The sequence below is a fragment of the Amblyomma mixtum genome, chromosome 2, assembly GCF_055824585.1.
Source record: "Amblyomma mixtum isolate Tamu chromosome 2, ASM5582458v1, whole genome shotgun sequence".
Lineage (NCBI taxonomy): Eukaryota > Metazoa > Arthropoda > Arachnida > Ixodida > Ixodidae > Amblyomma > Amblyomma mixtum.
This window is the reverse complement of record NC_143013.1, coordinates 9784000-9809832: the sequence shown is the minus strand read 5'-3', so window position 1 is coordinate 9809832 and position 25833 is coordinate 9784000. Positions and strand designations below refer to the sequence as shown.

The 25833-nt window shown below is 44.8% G+C and overlaps 1 protein-coding gene across 4 annotated transcripts in view; it reads right to left on the bottom strand.

Annotated features, from left to right (window-relative positions):
- Positions 1 to 25833, bottom strand: part of LOC149358358 (activating signal cointegrator 1 complex subunit 3-like) — a 62844-nt gene that overhangs the window by 11069 nt on the left and 25942 nt on the right. For all 4 annotated transcript variants that reach the window (XM_089570411.1, XM_089570410.1, XM_089570413.1 and 1 more), the window contains 17 exons: positions 22296 to 22521; positions 20766 to 21016; positions 19780 to 19948; positions 18847 to 19067; positions 16304 to 16556; positions 15076 to 15221; positions 14036 to 14156; positions 13530 to 13672; positions 12408 to 12545; positions 10946 to 11066; positions 9463 to 9595; positions 8111 to 8236; positions 7809 to 7920; positions 7006 to 7196; positions 4860 to 5028; positions 2824 to 2975; positions 857 to 965 (listed from right to left, as the gene is read on the bottom strand). In XM_089570411.1, coding sequence (XP_089426537.1) covers positions 857 to 965; positions 2824 to 2975; positions 4860 to 5028; positions 7006 to 7196; positions 7809 to 7920; positions 8111 to 8236; positions 9463 to 9595; positions 10946 to 11066; positions 12408 to 12545; positions 13530 to 13672; positions 14036 to 14156; positions 15076 to 15221; positions 16304 to 16556; positions 18847 to 19067; positions 19780 to 19948; positions 20766 to 21016; positions 22296 to 22521 — 2781 coding nt within the window. The remainder of the gene's footprint in view (positions 1 to 856; positions 966 to 2823; positions 2976 to 4859; positions 5029 to 7005; positions 7197 to 7808; positions 7921 to 8110; positions 8237 to 9462; positions 9596 to 10945; positions 11067 to 12407; positions 12546 to 13529; positions 13673 to 14035; positions 14157 to 15075; positions 15222 to 16303; positions 16557 to 18846; positions 19068 to 19779; positions 19949 to 20765; positions 21017 to 22295; positions 22522 to 25833) is intronic.

Here is a 25833-nt window from a genome sequence, read left to right as displayed (position 1 = left end):
AGGGAACACACGAAGCTATTTAATAACTAAAATTTGACAAAAATTTTTTCCAAAGGTCTAACTCTAAGCGCATGGGGAAGCTACATTGATGCAAATGCCCAACGCGCACACTTCAGGGAATACAGACACCCAATTTTCGTGGCACGTTTTCTTCTCTTCAATGATGCGGAAGACACTTCGTACTATGCATGAATCACCATGTGGTATTCACCTGCGACCGCTATACAATTTATAATCAAATTTTTCTGTCATGCTGTTCCGGTTTCAACAGCTGAACGATGGCTGTAACGTCAAAGTGTGATTATATGTCACGTAAGGCACAGAAAAAATGTCGATATAATGACTGCTTCATCATTTTAATTTGTTACAGCGCTGAAGCCAGCCTTTCTCAAGAGCTAGAATGACAATGAATGTGGAAGCAGCGATTATATTGCAGCTTTTTCATGCCTCAGGTGACCTATAACCACATTTTGACGTCATTCATCGTTCGGCTGTTGAAACCGAAACAGCACGAGAAAGAAATTCGATTATAAATTCTTCAGTGGTCGTAGGAAAATACAACGTGGTAATCCATGTGTAATAATGCCTTACGCACCATTACAAAAAAGAAACAATCCACCCAAAAGTTAGGTGTCTATACTTCTTTCAAGTGAGGACATCTCAACCACAGCTGCATGAAATAAATTGAAGCTGGGCTGGCTGGCACTCTTCCATGATTTGCAAAGCACTATGCAGACTAGGAAAAGGTACCTCTATGTATGTATGGGTTATGCTATGTATGTATGTATGGGTTATGCTTCGCATTCATTGAATAGCTACACACACTGCGCTTGCAAACCACCACAATGAGACCAACCTGTTGCAGTTCTCGTTCCTTGAGCCTTCCCTGCAGAGCTTTCTCCAGGACCTCTGGTGACCTGTTTCGCAGGTGCACAGCTTCCGGCAAGGAGTTCACAGAGGCCGACCTGGCAGCACAGACAGTGGAACAAAAAGTATGAACTCAGTGAACTCATTTATAACTACAGTGAAAGCTCATTAATTCGACCCCCGTTAATTCGAAAAATCGGATGATTCGACGTGCACGCGAGGTTTCTACAGTTATACATAGGAGTCTATGGGGCGAAACTCTCGTTAATTCGAACAAATTTTGCCATGCGTCGGTTAATTCGACTTCACTCCGCAGCCCGCCAAGCCGGTGTGCCGAGAGCAAAAAGAAAAAAACACTGCCACGAGCGGCGCTACTGTACGGCTGATAGGCCATCCGTATGGTCATCGTCGTCAGCAGCGTGAGCGAGGGCGAGGGAAGCGAGGTTAGCGGTGGCCGAAGCAACTGGCGTCTTTTTTTTTTGTGCTTTGTTGTGTCTCAGCAGTCGTGTTGGTGTCAACTGCTCGACAGTCAACCCTGTCGACAGCAAGTCTCGTTTTGGCGTATGTCGTCGTTTCCACGTGTTCTTGCTGCTACGATCGCGGTTATTTAACCGTAAGGCGCCGCCTTTTTTGGTAATTGCGCGCTTTGTCAGCGTGTTTACTGCGCTGCTTGTTGTTGCTGTTTTGTTGCGGCTGAGAAAAGGGTGAAAGGAAATTGCACGGGCCTGCCTACTGGCTCAGCCGAGCCACCACCGCTGCCACGTGCAGATAAAGGAGAGTTAAAAGATAAGAGGAAAGATAAAGAGAAAAGATCAGACGTGTGTCGCAGCAACAACCGCTTCCGCCGAAGCAGACGCTGGCTGAAAAAACAGATAAGCGGCCGAAGCCGCGCTTGCTTCACCTCCTCCCCTCGCTGCGCTCGAGTGGGTAGAACACAGTGCCTGCGCGCCTCGCCTTTGTGTCCTGTCAGCTGACCAAGGATGAAATAATTGAAGCGACAGGCGCTGACAATGACGATTCTTCGGAAAGTGACGATTGTGAGCAGTTGTCCCAAATGCCGAAGCGCATGGTGAAAGAAGCCACAGAAGCCTTGTCCGTGCGGGAGGACTTCTGTGAACAAATCCCTGACGGTGTGTGTGCCACGGAGCACCTGGCAGCTGCTAGAGCTATCGTAGTCGCTCAAATTCGCTCGAAAAAGCAGACGGAGATAACCGATTTCTTTGCCAAATAAAGGTATGTCCTGTTGCGGCAACCATTGTTTTTTGTTGTTCATTCGATAATTTGACATTCGGATAATTCGACAATTTTTCGCGGTCCCGTCAGTGTCGAATTAACGAGCTTTTACTGTATAAGTATGCCTCAGCAGAGTAGGCATGGCTGACCAAGAAAACCTGCTGCCCATAAAAGCCTAGCAGTATTCCACTCAAGGATGCCACACAAGAAAAACTGTGAAGAAAAAGAAAAACTGAACTCATCACTCATTTTTCTCAGTGCTGAAGAAGCAGCCACAATAACTTAGGCATGTGGCACGGTAGGAGGCCTATATCTCATCTGGCATTTGAACAAAGTGTTCTGTTTGCCCTTCAGCTGACTCTTAAGTGTCATCAAAAGGAAAAGTTCCCCAACTCCAAGAGACCAACAATAAACCACTAAATGATCCTCCACTTAATGGGGGACACTGGTCTTAGTCCTATCTTTTTGTTTTTCGTCTGATCTTGTTTCCTTAAGACTGGACTAAAAATGTGGAAAATAGGACTTGGACTGGTGTCCTCCATTAGTGTGTTCATGACTTATGAATCCAATTCATTCAGTCTTCGAAAAACAGAAAGAAGAGGCATTTTCCTCGCCAACTTCAGCTCATGTTCCCTGCACATTAGCATACCTAGTATAGAGGTTCCATTGATTCAGTCCTACATGGAGATGCACATGAAAGGAACATTGCCACAGGGGACTCACGCAAAGCAATCCAGCACAGAGCTGTCGACATGCGGCAGGGTGAGCAGCGTGTTGTCAGTGTGCCACCGGGCCTGGACGACCATCTGGAGCATCACAACGCCAGACAGTGCTGGGATCAGCCATCCCTGGTTGGCAACAATGTCGATGATAGCCTGCAATGTACACGTGCAGAGAGGCGGTCAGACTTGCGAAAAATAAAGCGAGGCTTGATGATGTTCAAAACTGGTTAAGCAAGTTTGTGCACAGCACACTATAAAGCCTGACTTGGAACACAAGTGCAGGAAAAAGGATTCCTTGCAAAGGTGTCAACATAATTGTGCATAAGTTTGTTTTATTTATACATTTACAGCAGACTCTCATTAAATCAAACTTCAAGGAACCAGAGGTGTTTGTCTGAGTTATAAGAAGTTTGAATTATCAGAAATGTGCCTTAATACAATCCAAGACTAAATGCAGTTTGCTTTATGGATAGGAACCCTTTCTTTATGCAGCTGTAGCTACAGTCGAACCCCGCTTTAAGAGGCATGGACATAACAGACAATCACAAATAACAGACATTTTCCTTACACCTGGTTGGCCACACCATGTCTCGAATTAAGGGGGGACACTGGTCTTGAAAAAAAAATTTTTATTAATGAAGTCACAGTTAAGAAATCTTCAGGGAATATGTATTTTTGTGTGCTGATTCTAAATATGTCATTTAATTTCATGTAAAACAATTCCTTGAGCACATATGCACTCTTTATGCTAGTATTTTGCAGAGAGTTTTGAAGAAAATTTGCTGCGGGAAACTCGCTGAAATGTATGCCATTGGGTTCTCTTGACACCAAGGAATACAATAAGGGTGAAGTTGTCTTCCTGCCTATCATAGAACTTAAGTTATAGAGTTTTGAAGTTGTTGCTTCAGAAATGAGAAGGAAAATGTGTAATCCTGTGTGTGAAGTGGCAGCTTCAGTACCCTATTACTCAAGTTCTATGATAGCCAGGATGATAATTTTACCCTTATTGTATTCCTTGGTGTTGAGAGAACCCAATGGCATACATTTCAACGAGTGTCCTGCAGCAAATTTTCTTCACAACTCTCTGCAAAATACTTGCATAAAGAGTGCATAAGTGCTCAAGGAATTGTTTTACACGAAATTAAATGACATATCTAAAATCAGCACACAAAAATACATGTGGCCTGAAAATTTCATTACTATATCTAGATTAATAAAATTGTCTTTTCAAGACCAGAGTCCCCCCTTAAGCAGGCATCTTTTTGTAATAGACATCAGGTATAGAAGAAATTCAGTAACAATGGACAAGTTATCTTTGAATTTTGATGAAGAACCTCATTATAACAGACGTTTTAAATTTACTCATCAAAGTTCGCCACAACTTCACGGATGAGGCGCCACTGTTCTTACACAGTGGTCGTATTCGTGCTTGAGGGAGGCTGCAAGGCGGTATCACTCATGTGGTATGTATTAACAATCACAACTGTTACAGAGTGGACCAGCTATCTGCAAAGCAACGTCAAGGGGTATCTTAACTGTGAGTGCTGCATAGAAGGGCTTCCAACCTACCAGAAGACACATGAGCGCAAGGATGCGGGCGTCTGCACACATCAAGGATGATGGGGCGTGCAGCAAGCTTTCCTCCTCACACCTCTTCTATGACTAAGAACCAGACTAAAAAGCTCAAAACTTACTAAAAGAGCCAATGGTTTGCGTGGCTTGCAAGTCACGCAACAACCAGCAAACAAGCTTCCTTCCATTGATGCGCCGCAATGTATGATCCTCATCACCGGTCGGGTATGATTTTGGCACCACACTGAGAGACGAAGAATGTAGCCTCAGCTCCAACCTTCATATTTGGAGAATTTAGGCGGAGACCTAGGACAACTCACAGCTGGACAAGAGGCAAATTCAAAATTCGTTTTTCAAGAAGGCAATGGGGCAAGCCGAAAGAAGGAACACACGGGAAGACGCGGACCTGCAAGTCACCCATGACAACTGTGACTTGATGATGGACACAGCCTAAAAGGGACCCACCTGCAGGATGCGGATGGCCTGGTCGAGGACCGACTTCAGGTCAGTCAGGTAGTCTGAGCACGGCAGTTGCAGTCGTGTGAAGTGTGCCTGGAACAGCAGGTGCGCCTTGGTGTGCGGGCTGTCCAGGGTGCTCGAGTCCACCGCTAAGGGGCACATCTTGGCCAGGTCTCTGTAAAGTGACAGCATTGCAGCCTTCCATCATTTTCCTCCACTGGGTCCCTGGGCATTCGGGGATTGACGGCAATGAGCTGGCCCATCAGCTCGCCCGCGACACACTTTTCTGGGCACCGTTGATCCCCTGGCCCAAGCCCTCGGAGGACGGTGGGAGGCTCGCCCTTTGCCGCACCATAAAAGAGGTCTACCTTGAGCTCCGCCTCGACAAACGCCTTTACCCTCCCCCTCATCCATCACTCACGGTGCCGGACACATCCAAATGAATGCAGTCATCACCCCAACTCGCCTCTTTCTCTATCGCTATCGATCGGACCCTTCCTGTCCCAACTGCGCCGGTATCTATGCGGACCTGGCCCATTGCCTCTTCTATTGCCCGGCTGCTCAGCAGTCGGGTTCCTACCCCCCACCTTCTTTATTCATCACCACCTGGCTCGACAGGCTTGGCGCTGAAGGGGAGGAAGAACAGCGACTTCTGGTCGCCCAGGCGGTCGACATGCTCGGCCTGTAAATTATGGCCGAATAAAGGTGTTGTACTACTACTACTACTACTACTACTACTACTACTACTAAAACGGGAAATGAAACAAGCCATTCACAGGCACACTCGAAAATGTGGCAGCACTATGAGGCAGTAGAGTTTTACCCTAGGCACTATTCTACCATGCCAAGTACCTCCAGAAACCGACAACTTCGCAGCTAGCCAGTCCACGAATGGCCTTCTGCATGTTGTGGGAACAAAGCGTTACTCAAAATACTCCATTCTGTTCACTTGTCTCATGTGGCACAGTGTTTTTGGGCAAAAATTCACTCGAAAACATATCCTGAAACTTGTACTCTTCCTTGTTTGCTTCAACCACAGCACGTATCTTTTTCTAAAACCACCAATGCAGCAGCAAATTTTCATCCTACTTCTGGGCTCCTTCACTGAGAAACTGCACTAATGGGGTTGAATTTCAAATTTTAAAATCAACCGTTGCAAGTACTCTGCCAGTTGTTGTGCCTGAACCCTCATTCCGCTGGCCTGTCTGGAAACCAGAGCTGTGCGCCCGCCGACGCGCAAAGCAGGCCCGGACTCGCCGCCATGGCACGGCGTCATCCTGGCTGGCCGGCGCAGACCCTTCCTCCTCCTCCTCCTCACTAGCATCGGATCGAGCCAATCCGAGAGGTGGCCTGTGGCGTGACCTTATTGGAGCAGAGGAACGCCTGGTGCAGAGGAACGCAACGGTCACCGGCGGCTATAAGAAGAGAGCCACCCTGAGACGCAGTAGCAGACGGGCAGCAGACACGCCATCGTTCCAGAGAGACGCTCTCCGCAGGGCCTCGTCCAAGCCCGTTGTGGTCATGGCCCTTGTACATATCTTGTAAAAAGCCTTGTAAATATTGTATATAAACGTCAGTTCACTAACCGTCGCATTGACCGTTAATCGCTCAGGTCTGCTCAACAGAGGCAGCAGACTGAGACGCTCCATGTCACAACAGCGGTGACTAGGGTGAGATGCCCCAAGTCCCAACAGTGGTGGCAGCGGTGGGATGTCAAAGCGCAACAGAAGTTTCTCTCTTTAAATGCCTTATGCCAGGTTTCTGACAGCAATTTGATGCCTTTTTCATCATTTCCTCTCATCGGTCAGCGACATGGCCCATCGAAACAAAGGAGTTAGGGACCAGTCAGGATCAAAACTAAAAAAAATTAATATGAATTTAACAGTTGTGCAAGCTCTTCGCACCATGCACACCTAGCTCTTTGCACAAAGTTCTGTCTTTCGAACTATATCAATACCCAACACTGCTTATTTATTTATTTGTTTGTTTGTTTGTTTTCCATGCTGTAGTTTCCAGTAACTATGTAGCCTGTCTGGACAAGTTCTATCTGCAAGCTTCTAGGATATAGTATAAACTCGTGATTTCAAGAGTACACTTGACCGATGAGTGATCACGAGCACCCAGTACTGGCCACACAGGCACAGCAGCTCACCCGTTGATAAGGTCCTCATTGTGACGCACAGGCAGCTCAGAGTATTCTTTCACTTGGGTGAGAACAGACAGGATTCGCTCGACGGACGAGTCCACACAGAGCTGGTCGTAGAGGAGCCGGACGCTCTCGTGGCTCATGTAGTAGAAGGATGAAATCTTGCCCAGGGCTGTTGAGATCAAAGTGCGGTCATCCTGCGAATGGGTCAAAGGAAAAAGATGGTGTATCAGGAGGAAGGGAAGAATGATGCAGGGTAGAAAAGTACGGCAGTGGGTGTAAAAACACTTTAAATCAATGCATGAAAGCAGCAGTGCCAATGCCAAAACTGAATGCCGTATCCAAGTTACCTGGGATATTTCGCTGCCAATGTCTTTTCATGTGAAAACAGAAGGAATATAGGACGGAACACTGAAAACTAAGCTTCACACACTTATCTGCTAAATAATCACCGACTGTATGCCAATAATATTGTCCGTTTTACCTTGCTCTGATCAGTACCCATATATATGCAGCTTGATGCATGCCCATACGTGCAGTGTAAATTTTTCCGCACTTTTATAATTTAAGTATTTACTGCACGGATGTAACATCCCTTATTTGGCCACTTCTTAATCTCCACATAAAACTAATCCAGGCGCCCCGCATTCTGTGACACATGTCCTGAACAACAAACTTCTTCCATATTTCATACTTTTTAAAATGGACACTGCATTCATATCAGATGCTTCCATAATATGACAGCACTACAAACAATAAAGGCAACTAATCTGGAGGCAGGATTTATTGAACAAAGAAGAGCTACTCACCGAGTCTACTTCTAGGCAGTAGGAGTCTTGTAATGTGCGTAAAGCTTTGTTCACAAGGCTCGATAGGAAAACGTTCATTTTTTTCGGCTCAACGTTCTCGAGACCGTAGTACCTGCAAACATGAAAAATTTAGAATTTGTTTCTCAGTGGGAATATAAAAAAACGACTGCCTGAAGTGCCATCATTTCACATGCATCCTAATCAATTGTCACTCTCTTTCAAGGGACTAAAATTCTTGAGATTTTCACTGAATGATGGAAAGTGCTACAAAATGCCTTAGGACTAAAATTAAAAGTGCTCACGTTGGATTCTGGAGAAGTCTTCGATAGAAGTATGTCCATGTCATGTAGTCCAGGCAATCCTGCGTTGACTTGATGGTTCCAGCCACAACCTCAGCATTCACATGATCAGGCAGAACGTCAAGCAAGCTGCAATTTGCAGTTGTTCGTTATGAATTTGTGACCAAAAACAAACAATGCTATTAACACCAAAAAAATATGCACATAAATCTTGCAACTTTTACCATTAAATAATTTCGGCAGTGTGGAATTCAACAATTCGAACTAAAATTTCATGAATTCAAATTTCAACACTGCACAATAGCAGCTTATAAGTTTTTGCTAGAGGTGTGCACTTATTCGAAAATTTCATATAGTGAATAGAGTATTTTCCTATTTGGTTCAAAGAACTCATCAAAGTCAAGCCTTATTATAGTGAACAGGAAAAAAATGTTTGATAGCTGAAATTCGTAATAGTATAAAATTTCGTCAAGAACTCCTGCAGGAGAAGAGCAATTTAGTCAGTAAAAGGACAGCAAACAGAAGGGACCGTTTCCCAAGTTTTAGCACCTCGTGGTGATTGCAGAAGTCACAAAAAAACCAAATGCCAGACATGTTAGGTTTGCTACACCGTGCAGTACCACCAGCATGGGGCATGGCAAACAGTAAACTACATGCCTGAGTTTCAACTGTTTCATGTGTGAGTTTCAACTTCCTGATGCTCAACTGTAACGACTAAGTAGAGCCAAAAAGTAGCCAAAATTTGTTTACATTTCACTCTTTTTATTTTAGTCCTAGTAATTATCCTCACAATATAAGCATAAACAAAGATTGTACTGCATGAATTTAGAGCCCCACTGGATGCAATTTAGAATCAAACACATCCTAAGCTTGGGCGCTTTGTGGGCACCCCGCCAAAATTTTTCTCACACAGTTCTGGACGATTCAGGCACACACCCCACTACTGAAACATTTTCTCACATCAATTTCTCCGGTGCATGCTGAATAAAGGGAGCTCAATTGTTTGACCCATGAAAGTAAATCCCGTGCATGTAAACCGTGTTGTCAGTATGTGCCAGAATAAGGTAGGCCAGTATGGCGTCAAATATCTCCTGCTCATGACCAAATTTCATTTTCTAGGTCCACCCAACCTATTCCCCACTCCACAGGCAAAAAACCACAGCAGCACAAAACAAAAGTCATTATATAAATTGATGTTCTTCAGTGCTATCAGAACAAGTCCTGCCAGCATCAGGTGATAGTGAGCCAAAGCTGTCAGAGAGAGGAAATTTCACCGTACGAGTGAGAAGCCTCCTGGCATTTTCGGAGGCAGCAAGGCTTCTCTGACATACTAGAAAGTTTACAGGTGCTCATACCTTGACTCCACTGGGAATGGCTCATAGAGGAACTTGTTGTAAAACTTCTTCTTGAGGTCATGCACCAACACCACCGCCACTCCATGGTCATCAAACTGTGGTCTGCCGGCTCGTCCAATCATTTGCAGGACGTCTGCAAGCGTGACACAAGCATGCGCGATGCTGAGGAAGAACCGATACAACAACATGGAAACCATTGCAGAAAGTGCATCACTGTATTCAATAGAATGCATATTAATGCTTCATTAAATGTGCACATTCAAAAAGTGCATGCAAAAAGTACGCTTTCCTTGATATTACACATCTCTGTCTACCGACCAGGGCACACCAGCCAGACAGCACATTATCCACCCCTTTAAACTAAATATGAAAAGTCGAGAACGGAAGTCCATACCAAAAACACAATAAATAGAAAAGTTATCAAACTAGACCAACAGACAGACTACAAATTCAGCTAAGGCGACGCCCTGTTTTGAAAATCCTGCCTTTGGGAGTGCAAGTCTAGTACTTGCTTCTATCATGGCATGCGATCAGCACACATCTAAAACTGCGATCCTGAGTGTCTCCGGGAGTTTTATGAGAAAAACAAAACACATCCAGTATAAAGCAACCTGTTGGGATATTGTGTTACTTTGGTGGCTTTTCTTCATGATGTACAGCTCTGTAATTGAAAATTTTCTCGCGCCACCAATAACTCAAAGTTAATAAGTCATTAGAAATAAAATAATGTACCATATATACTCGTGTAATGAACCCACTTTTTTTCCAGAAGAGTTGACATCAATTTGGGGGTAGGGTTTATCACACGGCAAAGAAAGTTTCAACTCATTTTTTTGGGGAAAATTGAAATTTCATGTCACGTGTCCACTCGCCTGCCCACTCATATTTCTGTCCATTCATCAATAACAAAAGCATGCAGTTAAACGCATTTATGTAGCCAGTGCTTAACACTGTTCATTTTGAAAGGTGTTTGCTGCATCATGGCATGATCTGACGATTTTGTGATTGTCAACGGCACCAGCCAATCGTGGTGGAATAGAGCAACGTTCTAAACGTCAGGTGCGCACTTTTTAAGCGAGGTGAACTATTAAGAGTGTGTAATGAAAATGAGCTCTAGGTGCTGATCTCAAGCTCATCAAAACTTTCGAGAGTCTGAAGGTTCTGCTTCCTCCATAGCATTTCAGTGCAGAGGACGCTTTGTAGCTTTCTGGTTTAAACTGGTACGCTCCTCTCCGATACTCAAGTGCTCGTTGAAGCACGCTGAGCAAGACACCGACGCAAACGCTCCCACTAAGGGTCTGTGCTGCGGATGGCGCGCTGAAGAATTCCATAAGGAAAGCTAATGCTAAAAAAAAAAAAGTAAATTCTCAATGACACAAGTGGGGGTGGGTTCGTTATGCCAGTGGGTTCATTACACATGTAAATACAGCACCCTGCAGTCGAAAATGCCGCCTAACAAAAAAAAAGACAGGCACCAACTTACCAGTGATGGGAAAGTCCACGTAGCGTGAAACTTTGGCATCGTAGTACTCGGTGCCTTTCACAACAACAAGGTGGGCCGGGAAGTTGACACCCCATGCCAGGGTAGCTGTGGCAATCAGCACCTGCACGGGTAAGCATACCACGTTGCACTCCATTTTCCCAAAATAAACTCTTATGCATGAGGTCCCTCAAAATGCCCAAATGGTCTGGCAACCCTTTGCAACTGGCCACTTGAGTCCCAGCAGTACCCATAACGCTTCACCTCAATTAGAGACCACTGGTCTCCATTCTATCATTAACCCTTATTTTCTTTTTTCAAAGCCAACAGAATAAATACAAATCATTCTGCATCAGCTGTTGTTGAAATGTACATGGATGTTTGGAAACCAATCAACGCAGAGTATAATGCACCTGCTAACACAGCAGCTTTGAGAAAAGGCACGAGGATAAAGCACGAAACAACCAGCATTACACACAAAAAAATAGTTGTTGGGCCATTTCATAAGCGTTTGAAACGCAAAAGGAATAGGAACATTCTCAGGCAGCAATTAATGTTCTGTCGGCATCGCACAAGTTCAAGTGGTTAATAATGAAACATAACTGACTTACATGAAACTTCTAATATAAGCTCAGAATGAGAATGGTAAAATGACACATATAAAACCTGCGAGAAATAAGGATGTCTCTTTTTTTCTCTTTCATATGAATGACTTCAGCACTTGGAAAGAGGAAAGAAGACACTGAGACCAAAAACACGAACCATGAGCATGTATATTTAAGGGGGGACACTGGTCTTGAAAAGAAAATTTTATTAATTTAGTCATAGTTATGAACTTTTCAGGACACATGTATTTTTGTGCGCTGATTCTAGATATGTCATTTAATTTCATGTAAAACAATTCCTTGAGCACTTATGCACTTTTTATGCTAGTACTTTGCGGAGAGTTTTGAAGAAAATTTGCTGCAGGAAACTCGCCGAAATGCATGCCATTTGGTTATCTTGACAGCAAGGAATACAATAAGGGTAAAATTACCATCCTGGCTCTCATAGAACTTGAGTAATAGGGTACTGAAGCTGCCATTTCAGAAACAGGAATACACACTTTCCATACGTTTCAGCGAGTTTCCTGCAGCAAATTTTCTTCAAAACTCTCCGCAAAGTACTAGCATAAAAAGTGCATAAGTGCTCAAGGAATTGTTTTCCATGAAATTAAATGACATATTTAGAATCAGCACACAAAAATACATATTCCCTGAAGATTTCGTAACTGTGACCTCATTAATAAAATTTTTTTTTTCAAGACCAGTGTCCCCCCTTAGGGTAAGATGGTTATGAAAAAGGATGCTTAAAAAAAAAAAAACTAGCCAATTGTGTGACGTAATGAAATATGGCTCTCATGCATAAGTGGACACAGTGGCATTATGTTAAGGAAAAACAAAATCTCCCGAGATTTGCAGGTTACCTGAATCTTCTGGTTGACAAAGAGTTCTTCAACGATTCTCCTGTCCTTCTCCTGCAGACCAGCATGATGCATACCAATGCCAAAAGCCAGAGCCAGCTTGAGGTTCTGGTCGTGCACTCCCTGGATCACGGAATCCATCTGCATGACACAAACGAGCAGGACTTGAACAGGTGAGACTATGCCTTTAAGAGCGCACTTGAATGCGCACTGCGCATTAAGTTCATTCCATTTTTCTTCCCACTAAAATTCAATGTGCTCGCTTGTTGTGAACATGGCATCAGGAAATTCATCCCATAGAAACCAGCTAGAACACACAAGGCTAGATGTCCTGAAGCCTGGAAAACATGGATGGGTCAAATTCACAGGAAGGTACTCTATGTGGTCTCAGCCTGCAACTTGACAAGTCCCTGCGGCACACTGTTTTGGATCATATTGAGGCACGCTTCTGATAATTCAAACAAAAATTTCTAATCCCTTGAAGTTTCAATTATGTAATGACTATCTACTATGAAGGGTGCTTATCAAGCTTGTTAGAAAACTGTGCTCCACTACTACCATCACTGATTTGTGTGGGGGCACGCTCGATCACTGAAAAAACCTTTTATGTAGAAGGTGCCACATTGCCAAGCAGTTATCAGCATGCATTAACCAGAACTACTAATAGGGAATAAAAAAGTTCACAGTCAAATTATCAATTTCTACATGTATCCCTGCACTTGCAAAAATTTCAGAGGCATTCCTGAGCAAAAACAAAGGGCCCTCGTAAGAGGGCTGACAGTATTGTTAAATAAATAATTTAAAAAATGGATTAGGATGGTTGCAATGTAGTTGTGGCCTCTTCAATAAAGCTCAAATTTGGTCAGCCATGTGGCCAGCATTTACGAAGTACACTGCACTCTCGTTAATTCAAACTCGCTTTATCCAGACAGCCTGTTCATTTGAACCAACACTTTAGGATCATCAACATCAAAGCTTTTAAAAAATGGCTCCCCCTATTTGAGGAAATTTTTGGTCCCCTTCTAGTTTGCATTATCAAGAGTCTATTGCATGCACACGAGTTCAAGAGTGGTCAGAAGAGAGCGGTGTTATGAAAACATGCGCAGGATACAAGGGTGGGGGTACCTTGTGGTCGGGCATGTGAAGCCACTGGCGAGGGTTGTCCTCGGCGGCAAGGAAGGCGATCAGATCCAGAGCAGTGAGGCGCGTCTGCCGTCGCGAGGAGACAAAGATGAGCACTGGCTTCTCCGGGGAGTGCTGCTGAATGGCTGCAGGGAGGCAGGGGTGAAACTTAGCCCAACAGCCCATCACAGTCAGAACAGAGTACGACATCTGCAGAGCAAACCTCAAATAAACACCAAGCTACACTGAAACTGCTTCTGCCATTTGACAAGCAAATTTATTTAGAGATGGCTGGGACGACAGTCACACAGAGCCTGCTGTAATGATTTACTGCTTGTTGTTTAAGAACACGGACAATGAATCTGATGCCAACAAAATGTACTTAACAGACAACAAAGCAGCACAACAAAGTACAACAAAGTACAACAATGTAATAGTATTGTGGTTCTCTGCTATTGCCACTCCCCATAAGTGAATGAGAGAATGATGCCGGTATCCCTGCTGCTTACCCCTGTAGGTAGGCTTGTTCATGAGGGCCATGCGGGGACAGTAGTGCTTTCCAGGGAAGCCTGACACATGGACTTCGAGGGGAACTGGTCGCACAGCTGGCTTGAAGTTGTACAGGCCAACCTGGCAAAGGCAGCAGAGTGTATGGGTCAAAAAAAACTTATAAAATCCAACCTGCATTGTAGTGGCACTTATTTTAGTCCACTGCAGCATGGTTGCAAAACAGTTTTTGCCGCGTCCAAGTTTCTTATTTGGTCCTACCGTTCCTCAAGTAACAAATGAACTGCATTGATGAGCATTTACGGCATAGCAGTTGTTGACACCAGAAATAGAGAGGGCATCATTTAACAGCTGCTCTGCATGAATTCGCACTTCCTCTCTTGCCAAAATGGTTGAGAAATGCTATCCTGGAGGTATCTGCACCCGGTAGCAAACAATGACTGCGCAGACACCAACATAGATGCAGCTGCTGATGGTATGGCATGTTGGGCTACATGAAACATGGAATTATTTCATGCCAGTCAGTCCCAACGAGCTCCAATGCATCCACTAAGAGTGCCTCATCAATCACAGTGTGAATGTGCTCTAATCTTGGATAAAAGCAACATGTTACGGGGCATGTTCCCCATGAAAGAAAAAGCTTGATGCAGTACTGCAACAAAAGTTGTCATTATTTCTTATTCAAAAGTCTGCAGGAGCCTAGATCTAAGAACATGCCTTCCTAATTGCACACTTCCCCGCAAAGAAAGCATGTCCTTGCATCAATACTGCAGGTTTTGCCTAGTTATTCATTCACACAAAAATATCAAGACACCCGCATCTGACCTCATAATCTCTTTACATTGACACCACTTGCCAGTCACATATTTCAAAGCAAACTGGGTGATCACCACTTTTTCTGGCTGGCACCCACAATTTCTCAGGTGTTACCCAGGCCTTAGTCTAGTGCCAAGAACGAGCCCAGAATGTATGCAATGCGCAGAGTGCTTCTGAGCTTGCCACTTCATTTTGATTTAATTCACAGCTTCCAAACGGCACCCACCTCTCCAATCCCAAGCCAATCAGCAAGGTCCCTTGCATTTGCCAGGGCTGTTGACAGGCCGATTATGCGGACCTTGCGGTTGGTGTAGGAGCTGATGTAGTTGGCTCTGGACACAATGACTTCCAGAACTGGACCTCTCCCCTCACCTGTTACAAGTTCCAGGTTATGACATGAAACAGAGGTTTGGTTTGGTTTATTGAGGTTTAATGTCCCAAAGCGACTGAGCACACGATCACACTGTGAATAATTCGAGGTTAAACAAATCTAAATTTAACTGTCCGAGCAAGTTTAACAGGAGGTCACAACCTAATCATGCTTTGTGATTGTGAAACAGAGCGTGCAACCACACTAGACTGGTGAAATACTGTTTGACTATACAAACTTGACATACAAAACTCAAATCAGGTGCTCTAGCAATCTTAAGAAATGCTCAATCAAGTCCTTTTCAAATAAAATCCAATGAACCTGCTGTTAATATGCTAAGCAAGCACTTGCTGGAAATAATATAGTTCAGAAAAGGAAAAACAAAGTTTTCAGAGCTCATAACGACTATACAACTATACTACCAGCACTAATAACCTCCAAAAAGTGCATCCTGTAAAAATGCTTCTTCAGTGGCAATTTTACTCAAGACAAAATTACAGAAACACTATTTTGGTAACACGTTATTTCTGTGTGATGACACGCAATGCATAGGCAAGCATAAACCTGTGCTCAGAAGATAAACTATAATTGAATTCCTTCTCTTGCACTGTTTCGGCTTCAGTTTCAAGAGCTGAAAGGTGCCTATGGCACCAAAGTTGATTTCAGGTCATGTCAGGCATACAAAAACAGCTATATTATGCCTGCTTCTTCCTTGATCGTCACTGCGGCTTTTCGGGAAGGCTGGTGGCTTAAAATGATGAAGCCCCAATTACACTGAAGTCTCTCATACTTCACAGGACCTGAACCGAAATTTTGACATCATTGCGACTGTTTGGCTGTTCAAACCAAACCAACAGCAGAGAGTGAATCCAATCATAAATTATTTACCAGGTGTAGGCAAATTCATGTGGCAATCCAGGTATAATGATGTCTTAAACATCATCAAAAGAAAAAAGGCAAACAACCAAAGACCTGGTGTCCTTAATCCTTTGATAATCTCCAAGGGGTGCAACATGCTAACATGTCGCCACACATCTAACACACCGCTGCCTTGCCCCCGACTCCAAACGAGACAAGCACCCACCCAGCAGATGGATCTCGTCGATGATGATGAGTGCCACCTGTTTGACATAGCCTCTGGTGTGCCAGCTTCTACTGATGCCGTCCCATTTCTCTGGAGTGGTCACGATGACATCAGCGCTGGTGATCACGCGAAAATCCGGTGTCACATCACCGGTGAGTTCGGCCACTTTCTTTCCAAGCTTCTCTTCCAGCCTGACCTTCCAGTCTTCAATCCTCTCCCTGACCAGGGCCTTCAGCGGAGCTATGTACACAATCTGCAATATGGACCAGAAACGAAAGGCAGTGAGAAAACGACTGCTTTCATATCAGTGCAAAGTAGTTTTTACTGATTATTTATTTATTTACCCGCAGCACCATCTCTGGCATTACAGTGGGGGGGTGAAAGAGTGAAAAGTACAACTAGAGAATACAAGTCCATGTTCAATGTACGATTTAAGCAAGAGTGATCACAAGTTTGCAGCAAATATTTTAAGGCGAAAGCCTTTATTGGCTCATCATTCCGTCTGTCCATCACACTATAGCTGTCAATCATCCCGATGACATCATCAGAGGTGTAATACGGCGTAACCAGAAACCATTGAATTCATTGTGGCATAGTATGTCGTAACCACTAATTAGTAATTTTGCATTAATTAGTACAAGTAATTAGCACTTATTCAGTATTAGTAATCAATTGGTAATTGGATCACTACATGGTTGGTGGTGCTCGCGTCGCTCCTTACTGAGCATGCGCTTGGCACCTTCGTGGAGCCACCGCTGACATTCAAGCCAACCGAGTCAGCTGAAATATCAGACAATAATTTCTATAATCAATAATTTCACATCCGATGAGAGACCATTTCAGTCACACATAGTCTTCGGAAAGAATGAAGACTTAAACAGCTCACTTTTTCATTTGAATTCTCTAAACTCTGTGCTCATGGTCAACACGCTCAAGCCAAAAAAATGACGGCATTTTCATAATTCATCTCGGCAAGCATACAGACATCTGGGTTGGTATAATACGACAATTCCATTCCAATTGACATTTCCCAACCCTCACCACTGGCTAAAGGGATGCCACAAGATGCCACAATCCTGCTATGACTGGGCTTGCGAATCGTTACATTTAACCAATCCTACTCACACTCAGTGAGATAAAGTTAAATAAGTTAAACCTGGATGTAACGAAACTCCACAAAGCGATTTCCTCGATATTACGAAATTGCTAAATTTCCCAATGCCACCCCCATTGAAGTGCGTGTATTTGAGACCTCCATGTAACGAAGGTGTTGTGGCGGTTATTTAACAAGTTTTTTTAACCTGATAAAATGTAATCGAAAACATTAATAGTAACTAGGCCTGCAAAAACTTTATGCTGCTTTAATCTTCTTTAAAATACCTTATCTTGTTTAACTTGAAAGATGCTCCAGTATGCATCAACATAACATGGAATCATTATTTAGGAATATGTTTACCTAAGAGAAGACGGGTAAATGTGTAGTTTTGAAATTGGAGAAACCTAGAGTGAAGGCATCAACAGTGCAGTCCCCTGAAGTTATTGAAACAGACACCGAGGACACCCAATTTTTGCTCTCAGTAAAAATAAATTCTGTAACACTGTGACTTTTTTTTTTTAAGTTTGTCCTGCAGCAAAAGGTACTATCGCGCTCATTATGATTTGCAACGCGCGGTCATCGACCGGGGCTCGACCGGGGGTCATCGACCGGGGGTCATCGACTGGAACTGCTGTTCCAGGAAACAACAGCACCCCGCTCAGGAAAAAGTTTCTCCCAGAATTCCGAGCGACTGTTTGGAGGAGGCACACCATGGAACGAGCCCCGGTCGATGACCGTACGTTGCAACTCATATTGAGCGCGATAGTACATTTACTGCCAAGAAAACTGCATTTAAAAATTTTTCCACCACTCAACTGAAATCTGTGATGCCTAAACCAAAATAGTAAAGCGGTACATCAACATCACCAAGAGTATTGCTGTCTTCCGGACACATCTACGTCCATGGGCTGCGGCCATCGACCCGGAGGTCCTCCACGCAGGGGCTTAAAAAGCCAAGCTGCGCTCGCCCGTAGTAACACCATGAAGAAGGGGCCGAGCCGGTCCCGAAACGTCATGTTTTTCCTGTATTTTACTTGGTTGGCGTCACTTACCTTCTCCTAACATTAAATTTCCCAACCAGACAGACTTCTGTCGAATGTTTTCTTTTTTTGAATGGCAGTGTAGTATGGCCTTCAAGATCCGAAAAAAAAAAAAAAAAAAGACTGCGCCAATGCACCGCAATTTGCCTGTGAAATCTGCCAGTGATGGCGACAGCTGTATTTCATTTTTTTTTTTTGCTTTCTGTACCTTATAAAAGCTTTACTTTAATTCTCGTTAGAACACGGTAATCTATCAACACGAACCAACTTCAGTTAATCTTTTAAAACACAGGCTGCACCCCGAACATAACAAACACCGCAAACACGGAGTTCCAATGAATAGAAGCTGAAATTGAAGTAGGGGGAAACAAAAAAGAAAACCAAGCAGGTGAGAGTCAAATGGGCACCTTGGATTCGGGACTGACGTTGAAGACTCGAAACATGGCAATCTCGGCTGCAATGGTTTTTCCTGAGCCCGTGGGAGCTCCCAGCAGCACGTTGTAGTCGGTGTGGTACAACGTGTGGAATATCTGAGTCTGGATGGGATTGAAGTGGCTGAACCGGTACAGCAGCTCATACATGGTGTTGCACAGCGCCGCAACGGGAAGGGGCTGCAGGTCCAGTAACTCTGCAACAGGTCAGGCTTTCTTAGTGAATGACACCTTTTTGTACGCTCTGCACGGTGATAAAGAAGGACAAAGCATGGTCACTTAGTAAAATGTCATAAAAGGTCAACGGTTTAAGTTTAAAATAATTCCAATCAACCTTTAAAGACCTCAAATTTTTAAGCTAGACATGCCTTCACTGCTTGCGCCTGGCTTGTGAGCTCTTTCCGAGAGGAACAAGCTGAGCTCGTTTAAGTTTTTAATCCTATCCGGCGGTAATTTCACTGTGCGGCTGGAATGTACTGACCGGCACTCTGCACAGTTACGACAGCAATGTCCAGCACTGCACATGGGCGCACAGTTGTGCCACAGAACTGAAACCGCAACTCCACCACGCTGAGACCCTGCAATGATTGCAGCTGCTCGCAGACTGAGCCACACATAAAGCAATGGTACCCACTACCACCCGTGGGGTACCCAAAGAGCCAAGTGCTCTCTGCCTATTACACTACCACAATTAGGCCACACACCTATGACCACAGCTAAGTGTATGCCACTTAAGGCAATATAAAAAATTTAGCACCCTGCATGCCTTCATAAAGTTTGTTTGTCACGCTTGGGTACCATCTGTCTTCTCTTGCAAACTGTGTTGCTGCAGACGCATTCGCCACCACCCACTGTTCGCAACACACTGGGCTAAAAGTAAGAAAAATCAGTGGCGGTTTGCATGTGTACCGGTGTGGGGTGGGTGACGCTCGGGTAGGATGAGGTGCTGGAAGGTGAGCGGGATGGTCTGGTTGGAGCCCAGCCAGTAGTCCGAGTCCACCCGCACCAAGTACTGTGGCGGCAACGGCTCGGAGATCGGAATGGTGAACACCACATTCTGGGTCTCCCGCTTGATCACCTGCACGGGCGTGCATCATGTGAGGTGACATGGCATTTCGTGAGAACACTCAAAGTGTGGAGACCGCACAGCCGCACAGCAGACCGCACAGACAGCAATCCCAGCCTGCCATCACGAAATTGGTCTGTGACCAGACCGGCCAGAACTGTTTCCGAAACTAACCAGTCTCTGCCCCGAACTTCCTCAAGTGTGCAAATCACGCGAGTAAGTATGGTATATTGCACTTACTTCATAAGAAGCTTTAGGTAACACCAGAGCTCCCAAGCTTCACATTTTATGTTGATGCTCTAGGCAGCGCTCAATAAAAACAGGCCCAGCAGAACTGGTGAATCAAACAGCCATGCAGTCTCACAAGCACCCAGCCTCAGAAATTGCAACTTGGCACCACAGACACCAGAAATCTTAATCCAAAAGGCCTTCCTGCAGCTGCCCTCATGAGCTTGTCAGGTAAGGCCTACTACTTCAACCACATTCAGTGCATCACAGCACGGCTCGATCATGATTGACATTACCGCTCAGACATGAAAGATGATCGGAGAGCACAGAAAGAGCCCTGCAATCACTTGCTAGCTCAATGAAGCTCACACCAGTCCCTGCTGGCAAATTGCTGAGCATTCGCTTTGGCTTTTACCAAATTGTGAAAGACTGCAGCACGCCCAGAGAGGCTAAATTTGAGCAGGCCGTTTCGGCACAATGCTGTTTACACATGTTACAGTACTTGTCACAGTACTCCATCACAAGCAACATGCAACACCTAATACGCCACAAACAACAATACTCTATGCATAGGGGGCATTCTGCCACATTCTGCACCTACTTGATGCTTGGTGAGAATGAAGTACTCGTAGTGGTAGATTTCGTCCGAGTTCGGGTCCTCGACCCAGATCCAGAAGGCCTCAGCCCCTTTGTGTAACTTGTCGGACCACCGAAAGTCAGCGGTGATGTCCAGGTGAACTCTGAGCACCGTGCGTGTGATTGGCTGGATGCGAGGCACCACTACAATTTGAGGAATCTGCCTAGCCAACTGTTCCACCATGACACCAGCACGCTGGTTGTGCACCATCAAACCTGTCAGCAAGAGATAAGAAGGACGACCCCAACTGCTTATTAGCAACTCCACAGGTATTCCAAGCTTCAGACTAAACGCAGAAAATGACTGACAAAAAATGCGGGCCACATAACAGCTACAAAATATAACATGCTTTGTGGGATCGGACGCATGGATTCGATTGCTTTGACATCAAGGATCATTTGTGCTTCTCACGTTTTCATGTTAAGCCTCTCCAAGCTCTAAGGAGAAAATACCTAACAAAATAATGTGCACATGAACAGCCATACACACTAACATGACATCTGGGATGCATGGAGTTGACAACTTGCTTACACGCATTACCACTACTTTTCACTACTAAGCTCGAATCCAGGGTGATACCAATATCATGGATCATTTGCGTTCAACATGTTTCACAGCATTTTGTTTTCTAGACCTCCATGTAATTTACTAAAAGTGCTGTTGTCCTTCAATTCACACATACATGGTTTGAACTGAGCAAGGAATGTCATGTACGTACCGTATGCGTAAGCAGTATAAAGAAAACATCTGAAGTATGTGTCGAGACAACGTGCAAACAAAGCATTACACAGAATACACTTGCTCAAAACTTGATAAGCCATTTTCACCCTATCACAGCTGCAAGTCAGAGACTTTGCTGTGTAATGCCTGTCTACTGAAAAAAATTAAAGCAAGCAAATGCTTTCAAAACAACAGCCATTTCCCTTCTTTTGCTTCTTAAAAAATTTTCAAGTAAATATCATTCCATCCAACCCCCTGATTTAATTTCAATATGACAACAAGTAGCTCCGACATGTTAGTGCATCAATGTAGCTAAGAAAAGCCTTGCTATGCATCTGTTTTCTGCATCTTCTACCAGTAATCGCTTTACAAACCGCACTAGCAACTTATTCATGTTCATAAAGGTGGAATAATGGTTAAAATCCACCCCATCATTATGGTAAGGAGTGTTCACTCTCCCTCTCTCACACACACACACACGCACGCACGCACACACACTATTTGGCACCACATCTACTGGTCGCTGAAATGGCTGTTTTGTCTAATTCAGCATTTCAGTTATCAGTCCAGTGACAAAATAAGCAGTCTGCGGTCAGCTACATGGCAGCACTCATTCTGATGTCAACAACTGCTGCTGCCATCACCCACGTGGCATGCCACTGATATGCATGCCTTTAGATGTAGATATGACAGTTACACAACCTAGCCAGGAAAAAGAGAGAGTCAACTGAGAACAGGCCTCTCTGCGGAAGTGTGTGCGGGTGAGAGCCTCACCTATCTCCTTGGCACTGAGGTCCCTGATCTGCTCCAAGCGCAACTTCTTCTCCTCGATGTAGCGCAGCACACTGTAGTTGAGATCGGAGAACTGCTTCAGGGGCGTCTCAAAGTGCCACGTCTGGCGCTCAACCACCTTGCAGATGGTCAGCATGCGTCCAGCCATGATTGCCCCACCAGCTCTCAGCACCATGTCAAACAGAGCACGGAGGATACGGGTGGCATTCTGCAAAGGTGCAAGAAGGGCTAGCTATAGTGCTTCGATAGCGACAGTGAACACATTGTGACACCACCATCATGCACTATACAGTACAGTACAGTTTGTATACAGTATACAAACTCGTGTAAGGGCCGCACCGTTTTTTTTTTAAATTCGGGTTCGAATTTTAGTTTGGTTTGCTGGGGTGTAACGTCCCAAAGCAACTCAGGCTATGAGGGACACCATAGTTTTCGGAGCCCTTCACTACAGCGTCCCTCATAGCCTGAGTTGCTTTGGGACGTGAAACCCCGGTAAACCAAACAAAAATTTGAACCCGAATTAAAAAAAAAAAAAATGAGGCCCTTACACGAGTATATACTGTATACAAACTGTACTTTTGAAAATGTGGCCCATATATGAATTAAAAAAAAATATATTACTTTTTTCTCGATTATCTAGCCCAAAAGAGGGGGACTGGACCTTAAAACAAGAATACCGTATTTACTCGCATAATAGGCGCACTCGCATAATAGGCGCATCCCTAGTTTGGTCGCGAAAAATCAGATTTTTTTATTTCTGCGCATAATAGGCGCACCCCGAACTTGGCACTGTGATCAGTACTGTATTTACACGAATGCAAGCCGACGCCTCGCCGCACGCCGCCCCCCAATCTTTATTTTAACAAATTTTTTGCTGAACTGACTACTAGTCCTCACTAGTGCTGCTGCTGTCGCAGCTGCTGTGGACCCACAGCACGTACGACATCGCGTGGAACAGCCGCACACAGTTTCCAGGGATGCTCACTTTAAACGTCTGTTTGGAAAGCTTCATCTCCAGCCGGAAACATTCCCGACTTAAGCCCGCAAAAACCTCGGCGCCTGGAGTCGCGTACGAAAATTTAGGAATGCCACAGTCACAACTGCCGCACTTCTCGGCCACATCGAATTTCCAACCTGCCGCATGCTTGCCGTGTTCGAGAGCAAACTCCCAGCCGTGTAGCTATTAAGGTGCTTGCCCGTCGAGCTAAAACAGCAACGCTCGGCGGCAAAGCCACAAACCACGATGAGCTAACACGCTACCGTAGATCCCGGCACTTGACAGCAACAAAAAAAAAACTGGAGCTGGTGATGCTGATGGCGATATGAATAGCGAAAGCTCGCGGCGGAGGAAAACGCTGATAATAAGCTTGGCCTCGGGCGCCCTCCGTGGGCGGCGTCTGTAAGCTCCTGTGCGCGTGTGTGGCCTCCGCGATCAAGCGCCCGTTGCGCGCAGCCGGCGCTGATTGCGGATGCCTCGGCGCGTGCATTTCGAAGGCTATTACCGCGTGGGTCATGGAAAGTTTCAGTGCGGCACTTACACGGTTTTTTTTTTTCAATATTTTCTTCGGGAAAACGGGGTGCGGCCCGTACACGAGTGTGTTTATGCGGTATGTTCAATTTTGCAAGTCGAAAAATTTCCGGAAATTTTACCCCGCGTAATAGGCGCACCCCGAACTTTGAGCCGGATTTTCTGGAAAAAAAGTGTGCCTATTATGCGAGTAAATACGGTATACGGCGTGTTTCTCATTATGTAGTACTCTGTGCATGAACAAATAGTTGGAAGTCAGTGCGGTGAGGTGCTTGTCGTCTCCTTAGTCGCCGCCCATCATACTGATCTGCAACTCTGTGCCCGTATTACCCAGATGACCACAGGCAAACAGGTAAAGGCCATGCAGCTTTGCAAAATATTCACCGGTCAGCAAAAAGTAATACAGTCAAGCCCACTTATAACAATATTCAAGTGCCATGTAAATACCATTGTTATAACCAATAATTGCTATAACAGGGTTGTGCCTAAAAAAGAAAAGATGACAAACTTCAGAGCATTTATTGACAGTAAATACCCGGAGGGGTTTGACTGTTCTAATGCCTGTAAAATCAGGTTAATTCGAACTTCAGGGAACCGGAACAATGTTCACCGTTTACCGGTGACCAAAGCACCGCCATCACTGTACCAACGGGAGCTTCGTGCACCTCCACGTCACAGGAATCAAGCCGGCTTTCCGGAAGTGATTCTTATGGGAAATTCAAGAAGCATGCAGAACTAAGGGTGCGGTGACAGCTGACAAGAGAAAGACCGCGCTGGCTACATGCACGCGCACTGCACCGACTGATTGGGGGTATGCATGGCATGCGTAACCAATGCAGCAATGCAGCAGCTCTCCTGACGCGATGACACCTGCCTCTTTTGCTTTCGTGGCATTGCTGCGCCAGCTTAGTGCATTGGTCGGCCCCACACGTGCGCGCTTTTGTGTTGTAAGTATGGTTTTGCTGGTGTGGTTGTAGCATTTCCTTCTTTTTTTTCTATAATGGTTGACACTCAATTACCAGATTTAATTGTTATAACCAATAATGTGCCTTGACAGCATTGCTATAAGCAGTTTATTTTACCATAGAACACATGGCAAAGCTGATGGTGCCATGACTGACCATTGTTATATCCGATATATTGTTATAACCAGTATTGTTATAAGTGGACTTGACTGTATGTAAGTGCACTATGTATTAAAAATGGAAATGGCTACAGTTAACATTAACAAGAAAATAAATGGCCCTTATTGTTTACCAGTTTGTTACCTATAGTGCTGTGAAGGAGAGACTGCTCAGTCCCCTATGAGAGTTAATTTACATAAATGGCATAGTTACTGCCCAACAACTTGCATCCAATTGCTGGCTCATATCACGTCCATATTCAAATAAGTACATGTAGTACAGTAGAACCCCGCTACAGTAAACAGGCAATGCCGAATGAAGGCAGCTCTGTGCTTCAGCCTGGGCAGCATGCGCAGCGATCCACTGCCACTGAGCCTCTCTTCGTGCGACAGAAAGACGGCGCGCACTACCCTGGTGCCATCTCTGAGCTTGTTGCTGCCACACCCTCCTCCTTCACTTTCTTCCTTGGGCTCTCTTCGCTATCGCCGTCTTTCATCCTCTGCTGCGCTCTGCACTTGGTTACGCCAACGACGGCAGCTGCTCAGCCCGGGAACGGGCGCCTAAGAGCTGCGCTCTGAAATGCTTAAATGCTCTAAAAAATAAAAACATGCACCCTGTCACCTTGCTTTGTTGAAACCAATGCAACATGAAACACGAATGCTTGAGGGAGCCATCTGAAAACCTTTCACATATACTGTGCCTGTACAGAGGGTGCAGTCATAGCTCCCATGTTTGTGTCATCCTCAGTGGCACAAGAGAGCATTTGGAACAACTGAAATTTTGACCAGTGTACACAATGCGCTACAGGCCAGGGAATTTTACTAATTCATATCGCACCAAATTTCCCATCGTACCAAAATTCGTATCA